At 40.6% G+C, this 8,320-nt stretch overlaps 1 protein-coding gene across 3 annotated transcripts in view; it reads right to left on the bottom strand.

Moving 5' to 3' along the window:
- Positions 1–1,312: 1,312 nt before the first annotated feature.
- The window catches only part of Fabp12 (fatty acid binding protein 12), a 45,402-nt gene continuing 38,394 nt past the window's right edge, over positions 1,313–8,320 (bottom strand). For 2 of the 3 annotated variants that reach the window (XM_034517172.2, XM_034517173.2), the window contains 4 exons: positions 5,895–6,015; positions 5,131–5,303; positions 3,031–3,132; positions 1,313–1,453 (listed from right to left, as the gene is read on the bottom strand). In XM_034517172.2, the coding sequence (XP_034373063.1) occupies positions 1,403–1,453; positions 3,031–3,132; positions 5,131–5,303; positions 5,895–5,967 (399 nt within the window). In that variant the 5' untranslated portion in view covers positions 5,968–6,015 and the 3' untranslated portion in view covers positions 1,313–1,402. Of the gene's footprint in view, positions 1,454–3,030; positions 3,133–5,130; positions 5,304–5,894; positions 6,016–7,930; positions 8,070–8,320 lie in introns of those variants that run through there. The other variant, XM_076911220.1, reaches the window with a different exon arrangement.

The following is an 8,320-nucleotide window of genomic DNA, read 5'->3' as shown; positions in this document are numbered from 1 at the left end:
AGGTCACTGGGGGCTTGCTCTTCAAGAGAGTTGAGCCCCTTGATTCCCCCCTTTCTCCCCTTGCTTTTTTGCCCATGAGAATAGCTTTACTTCACCACGCACTCCTTTCCTCAGTGCCCCACCTTGCCCCAGGCCTAAAAGCAAAAGAACCATTCAGTCACGGACTGAAGCCTCCGAGACCATGAACCAGACAAATTGATGAGCACAGTCTATCATCTGTATTGACATGTATTTTTCGTTTCAGGCTATTATCAACCCAATTATTCAAGTAGGACATTACTTTCTCAAAGATCCACTAGATAGAAAATATTCAACATTAGTTAAATTATTTAAACTTTCTATTCATTCATTTATTTATTATGGTTTAATGAGATGGAGTCTTGCGATGTAGTCTAAATTTATAGTCTCAGTACTTCTGCTTCCTGAGCAACACCAGTGTGTGTGACCACGCCTACATCTGTCTGGTTTTAATGAGAGCATTTTTTCTTATCTTTTCTAGTAATATCTTGAGAGCATCTAACTTACACAATATGATCTAAAAAGAGAAAGCAAACCATCCAGATTATAAAGAGCTGGTTATGTCTCCTTTAGATAATTCTATATCACTTAAATATTCTAAATAATGATTATCAACATAAGCTAGGTCCTATACATTGTATCAAGGCGTGGTGGGGGAAGATGGCTTCACTAAATGTTGAGAAGAGAAGAAAGAACTGAACCTTTGCTTCTCTTCCCAGACAAAAGCCTTTGTCACTGATTCAAATGCAACTTTTGTCACTAACCACAAAATTAATTCACAAAAGTGATGTCAGAGTATTCCATCCAGGAGTTACAAACATGTGTTTTGCAACCTTTTGCTTATGAATTCCCCAAGATTAGAGTGGACAATGAGCTGATTAGGACCTTTTTAGTCCATCTACAAAGTTAGGTGTCAGATCAATGTGGCGTCTAACATGAGGCCGGCTGTGGAGACGGCAGACTGCAGTCCATCATGGCTGCTTCCCCAAATGTCGCTACACTTGCAAAGCTCTCTGTGGCAGAGTTGAACATTTCATCAGAGTGTCCCTTAGTTCTAAATGTGTCTTTCCTGTTCAACCTCAGCAGAAAACTATGCCCTCAGTCAAGATTACATTTAATTAGGATAGATATACTATGCTTATTGAGAGGATAAAATTGAGCATTCACCCTCTGAACTGTGAGGTTAGCTGTGCAGTGTGCCGACGAGGCTATCCCTCTCACAGTTTCCGTTTCTAGACTCTCTCACACAGCCACAACTTAAGAGGTGAGCCACACATTGATATTTTTGCAAGCATTCAAAGTTATTTCTTGGGAGTTTTATTCGAACAACGTCATTAGTTTGGATGACAATTTGAGAGCACCAAGACCTTGAGATGGAGTGTTCTTAAACTCTCTCGTATGTTCGGGTACAGGTGACATTATTCACTGCACTTTCCTAGGGGATAGAAGATGGAAATATTTCAGTAAAGCTGATCAAATTGACACCTAGAAAATATTAACTAAATATCGTCCACATAAGACAATTCTGGTGAGTTTGGAAAGAGATCTTTATTAGATTATTCAAAGACTGCTCATATATGGTTATGCATATTGGGCCTATATATATATGGAGTTTGCAATTGTATTTTCAAAGATAAGAAAAGAGAAGAAAATACAGTTTGCAATCTGAAGCTTTTATTTAAGTATTTTAAGGCTCTACATTGAAGCATCTTTGCAATCTTACATACTGCCTGGTTTTTAAGTAAGTATACTAACTTACACAAATGTAACATTGCATGGTTTTCAAAGAACAGGCAAACTCACATGGTGTTTGGTTCTTTCAGGAAGCCTTCTGAGAAGGTACTGTCTACCACTGAAGGAATCTGGAGTCATAGGGAGGTGAAAGGACTTGCCTACAGTTTTGATTTATGTGCTAAAACCTTGGAGTCCAGCGCTCTTCTCAGTGAACTGCACATTAGTTGTTACTATTGAACCACCATTTGCCTATTGGCTAATGTCATTATAAAAAGGTATAGACTCATTCTTAATCCTGCCCTTTCAGTAAAAGAATTAAATTTTTACAAATACAAAAATTCAACCTTCCTTAGAGAAAGAAAAATGTTGTGTCTTGAGAGTGAGGAGAGCACTCTTTGTTTTCCTTGGTGCAGAGTTTGCATCTTTCCGTTGAACTACGTCAGAGATTGCCAGAGATAGCTTTTTTCCTTTTTTTTTTTTTTTTTTTTTTTTTTTTTTTTTTTTTTTTTCATTTTGGTGCTGGTAGAGTCTGGGATAATGATCAATGCCTGGCTTCTGCCCCCTCTCTAGAAGTGGGAAGGGTGACCTGGAAAGCCTTCCTGAGGGGAGGAGAAGGGATTAAAAAGGCAGCAGGAGATGGGATGGGGTGGGGTGGGGTAGGGTGGGGTGGGTGGGGTGGGTGGGGCGGGTGGTAAATTGGCACTCAGTGATGGAGCTCTAATCCCAACACTCCTCCCAACACTCGACACTTTGTAGCTTTCTCTGTATAAGTAAGTCAGTGTATGAATCTGTTTCCTGGACTCTTAGATGGGACAGTGTACCTTACCTCAGGGGATTAGCATGAGGGTTACGTCAATAATAACGTGGGATTGTGTAGAAATATATCCTTGTCCTTACTTGCTTGCACTCACCCATACACTGAGAACCATCTCAACACTTTGGCTTCTCATCTTTCTAACTTAAAACTTTCTTTTCTGCACAATGACAATTTCAGAGTAACAACCTTCTGTCAGTGTTGAAACCCTAATTGCACAACTCTGCTCTCGCTTTCATTCATGGGCAGTCAGGGAATACACTATTTGTTAAATTCTTTTTAGAGCTTCAACTTCTCAACCCATACGAATTTCAAATTCTTAAGAAGATATGGTTATCTGTGACTGTTTCCTTCCAACTCTTGTAAGAGAAGAGAAGCCAGGCTCGTTTGTCTGGCTTGAGTCAGGTACAGGGCTGCTTTTCTGGTACATGTTTCAGGAGTCAAGGAAAGGCCAGAACACTTACCACCACCATTTTCCCATCCACCAGCCTCCTGCGGATCATGGCTTCTTTGCCACCCCAGTCTTGAACTTGAACCAAGGAGTCGTTATCTAAAATTACTGTACTCTGTAAAACAGACCAAAGTTAGGTCCGCCCATACGAGCCGTTATCTTAGAAGTGCTAAATTCCAAGGTGGATTTAAGATGGCATTACAACTGTTTTGTGTTGTTTCAAAACCTTCCCAGCAGCACTTTGGTTGGATGATTCCTCTGGGGAGAGGAAGTTTTATAAGAATAAGAAGTGAAACTTTATCTTTTACAGTCTAGAGAAGGTCTTATTCTTATGGATTGCAAGTAAGTGTCCATTTCAACAACAGGAGACTAGTTCTCTGTCCCAGTGATGCTTAAGAGAGAAAAGCCTCTCTCTCTCTCTCTCTCTCTCTCTCTCTCTCTCTCTCTCTCTCTCTCTCTCTCTCTCTCTCTCATTCTTCCCCGCATTCCCCAAGGTTTCATTGTCTGTGCTAACTGCTCTTGCTTCTTTAGTTTCTCTTTACAATTTTATCTGAGATGCCTTTATTGTTTCAGTCAAAATTCTTTCAATTTACATGTACTGGCATTTGAAGTCTCATGTTTATTAACCCTCTGTCCAAAGGGCATAATAATTCCTTTTATCAGAATATTACCCTTAGCAGAGATCAACTGAGGTTATTAACAAAAAAAAAAAAAAAAAAAAAAAAAATTGTTGATAAACTATTGTATAGCAACCACTGGGTGCTGGGAAATGGATGACAAGCTCCACTGTGAGATGTATAATCTGCTCTCTGGAAACTGATAACACAATTAATAAAATATTGGTAACTATTGGTAACGTATATATTATAAATAAATGCTGCATTTCAATTGGAGGTATGAGGTACAAGGAAAAATTATGTGTGTCATGTTCTGGCTATAAATGAAGAGTCTGGAGTCTCTTTCTTTACCTTGTTCACTTAGGAGACCATGGTTGTAATGGTGCAGTTGCAAGAACAAGGTGTTTAAACCTCCTTTAGCCTGGGTCCCTGGACATTAAAAGCCACAAAACACACTCACAAACTCTCTCTCTCTCTCTCTCTCTCTCTCTCTCTCTCTCTCTCTCTCTCTCTCTCTCTCTCTCCCACACACACACACACACACACAACCTCCTCATCTCCACCCCAACACTTCATATCCATTCGGAGTCACCAATGATTCTCTTTGTTTTTAGCCATTAAGAACCTTAGGCTCACTTGTTAAAATGGTCATCACCTCATCGATATCAGCTAATACAAACTGAGTCCATTGTACAATTCCATGTGCGAAACCCACAGAATGGCAGGGAGCACTTTTGTTGCTGAGAGGGTTCAATACCAGTTTGGGTCGGTTGCTCTCCAAATGTGCAGCGCCAGTGCCAGACTCAGTGTCTTGTGTGTATTCTCAGGAGAATTTTATTCTCCCACCCAGGGGCAAATGTACTGGCCAACTTCAAAGGACCTAAAGCCACCTGGGAAGAATCTTAAGGAGGAATTGTCTCGATCAGGTTGGCCTGTTGTATGTGTGGGACATTGACCTGATGATGTAGGAAGAAGCGCCAGCCTCCCCATCCTTGTATGGTACCATCCTTCATCCTCGGTGCTGAGAGATACCTGGGTGGGGGAGGCTGAACAGTAGAAGGAAGAAGAAAACCTGCTACAGAAAAAAGCAGGTCAGGGTCTGTTTGTTTTCTCTCTGTTCTTGACTGTGGCTGTGATGTGACCAGCTGTTTGACTTCCTGCCTTGATGTCCCTGAAATGATGGACCATGGACTGGAATTGCAGTAAAATAAACCCTTCCCTCTCTAAGTTTCTTCCTGTCAGAATGTTTAGCTCATCGGTAGAAATTAAACTAGAACAAGTAATAAAATACATCTCAAACTTCCAAGGGATAAAATGCAAGAATCCAAAGGGGTCATAGGTATATTTGCTTTCAAGATCTTCAGGCTTAGTGTTTAGGCAAAGGTTTGTCTAGAAGCCTCTTGAAATGTATGTTGGCTGCCGAATCCTAATACAGTGTCTCCAGTTAAAATCCAATATGCAAGTTCTCTGAAGGTCTCTGAAGGTGTAGGCCTCACCTTGCTTTTTCGGCCACTTGGTGTGATTTCCTCAAATTCCTCTCCCAGCTTGAATGAAATCTCCTTGTTTTTAAAGATGCTTTTGGTTTTGATGGTGATCAGATCTCCATCTGTGCTGATGGTCACGGTGGGCTTTGCCAGACAGCCCAGTTTCCTGCTGGCTCTTCCTACTCCTGGGAGGAAAGTAATGGACAAATAGTTACCTCTGTTGTTGATGTCAAGGACTCCTATTTGCACAGTTCTTTCCCAAGGAGAAGGTTTCTGCAGTAAGCAGGCTTCATGCTGTATGAATTCAAATATCTATTTTTTCTGTTGTTTACTTATTTGTGTGTGTTGTGTGTGGGTTCGTATGTTTGGGTTGCCAACAGCCATCAGAGGCGAGAAAACAAAAGTCCCTAAATATTAGAGCCAGGGTCTGTAAAAACAGTTACTATTTTAAAGTATGTCTTTAGCATAAGTTATTTACTAAAATAGTTTTCTGTTTTATAAATGGTCTATATGCATTTAGTTTCTGTGGGACCGTGGAGATTATACTAATCTCAATCTAGTTTATACAGAACTACATTTTGGTGGTGCATCAACAGGTTTTTTTCTATGTAAAAAATTAAGGGACCAGATGACTTTCATTTCACACACATGTCATTTGTCTCCAACGTGTCTTTCATGCTAGATATAATATAAACATAAACATGGCTCATGCTACATATAACACACACATAAACATAGCTCATGCTGGGTATAATGTACACATAAATATGGCTTACCCAATTCCTTCATGTAGTTTTCAAAGTTTTCACAAGAAACAGATTTCCATGTTCCTTGAAGCTGGTCCACCATTGCGTCTCAGTGAAAACTGCTTCATATGGATGTGTGCACTGGTGTTCCCTGAAATGGGTTTGGAACATGTTTTCAATACAACCCTGAATACAGAAAACAGGCTAGGAGGAAAATTATTTTATACCACAAGACTCCTGTGCCCAGGTCTTCATCTCTCCAGAGGTGATTTGTAAAAAGCCACCAGGCTGGCTGACTAGTGATTTTATATTCTTTTATATTCTTCTTGATACTTTGAACTAAAAGCCAGAGAGTACGAATACATAAAACCTAACATTTGAAACTTTTGTAGTCAGGGGCCAGGCAGTGATGGCACACAGCTTTAGTCCCAGCACTTGGAAAGTACAGGCAGGAAGATCTCTGAGTTTCAGGATAGCCAGGGCTATACAGAAAAACCCTGTCTTTAAAAAACCTTCTCCAAAACAAACAAACAAACAAACAAACAAACAAACAAAGTAGTCAGGGTCAGAACCACCATTATGTGCTGGTGAGCAAAGCACTACCAAACATGAGAGGAAAGAGCCTGCTCCCATCAGCTGGTCTTGTTCTAACAGCACCAGACACTGTTAACACACTCCTGAGTTTAGAGAGGCGTCTCCTGTTTTCAACCTTGTCTGTAACACTCTGCTATCTACAAGTACTTGCACTAGCTCAAAATATGTGACCAGAAGCAGGACGGCAAACACAGCAACTAGAGAGCAGGGCTCCAGACAGCAATGTGAAGGACAAACTCATCCTTCTGTGCCACCAGCCTCTGTGGACTTTAAGGTGGGCTCTAAGCAGTGCTTGTTGTCTAGTGTTGGAGTATGGCCATTAAGAAACGTGGCTGTTACAAAATTCCTTAAGACAGGAAAGGTGCCACAGCTTCTGTTATTCCCATTAAAATATTCAGTTTCCAAAACCCTCATCAACTGTGGAGACAACCAGGTCAACTGTTTTCTAACAATTATTCAACAAACCTAGATGGAGTAACTAATGCCTAAGAAGACCAAGATACTTTATGTACACTACTGACTAAATATCCCAGATATTGTGGTAAAGAGACAATAATATTTTGGTTCTTCTTTCTGAAGCTAGGCAACCTGATATTATGGTTTATTTATGTTGATAATATAATATAATATTGTAAGTTTAGACCCACTCTATATAGTACCCATGAGTAAGAAATGACCTAGTGGTTCTCAAATAGATGGCATTAAAATTCCCATGAAGAGCATGCTACTACCCATGTTAGGTGCATATTGTCCTTCCACCATTGGGCATAGTTCCTTGTGTGCTGAAACCTCCCTGAACAAGACACCACAGGGGAACAATGCTGCTCTGTGGCTGGTAACTTAAGCTTTCAGAAGACTGAACCATGATCCAGAGTTCAGGCTAACTTCTGTCTCTAGCACCTGACTCCTGTATTCATGAAGCAGCACCTCACGTTCATGCAGGAGCTAACCCTCACAGGCAAGGTTGTTTAGTTGCTTGGTTGTTCAGGTGATGGATACTTTCTGATGTTCATTAACAAGAGTCAAGCATCTCTGTTCCATTCTGCACCAGCCATGCCTGTCTGCAAATCTCCAATCCATCTTAAAAGATTCCCAAATAGCCTATGCTATTATTCTACCTGGTACTGTATCAGTATTCCTGTCCCGAGCCACTGCTCCTTCCACATGAAATAGATGACAGATAAACCACTTTGTCCATGGAAACAATTTCCCTCCCTACTTCTTAAGCCCCTCTCCACTACTAAAGTAATAAACTATTGGCCATTACAATTCACCCCAACACTGAGCTGACTAACACATGAAGTATGTTCACACACACACACACACACACACACACACACACACACACACACACACACCCTTTAATTGGCTTATACCTGTCTCCATATTTTCCTAACTACCATCTGAGGGTGGGGGCTTTTGGTATTGTGATAGATGACATAGGAGTCAGGGATACTTGTTTATGAGATTACCTTGTGACTTTTGAAGTTACTAAACTTGATGCAGTTAACTTATGGTGGACTGCAGCACAGGTAACTCTTATGGAGAACTTCTGCTGGGCCTGGGTGGGGTGGTGACACTGTGCATCTAGAGAACTCAGTTCATAATGGACAGTTCCATCCCTGTGGACTCCTCTACTTCAGAATTCCATTGCTATTTGGCTCTGTAACCCAGGAATTTTTTTTTTTTATTAAAAGGCACATAATGTATGTCTCTCTTGCTAATGTGTGACCTTGCCTTGAAACATCAGAAGTCTACCTTGTAATGTCCCATATACATACTGGGCAATACTGGTTTGTTTTGTTTTGTTTTGTCACTATAATTCAGCATCAGAGGGATTGTTAATCATGGCTCAGGTTGTT

The sequence above is a fragment of the Arvicanthis niloticus genome, chromosome 13 (genome assembly GCF_011762505.2).
Source record: "Arvicanthis niloticus isolate mArvNil1 chromosome 13, mArvNil1.pat.X, whole genome shotgun sequence".
Lineage (NCBI taxonomy): Eukaryota > Metazoa > Chordata > Mammalia > Rodentia > Muridae > Arvicanthis > Arvicanthis niloticus.
The sequence above is the reverse complement of the archived record's forward strand: the minus strand, read 5'-3'. Positions and strand labels throughout refer to the sequence as shown.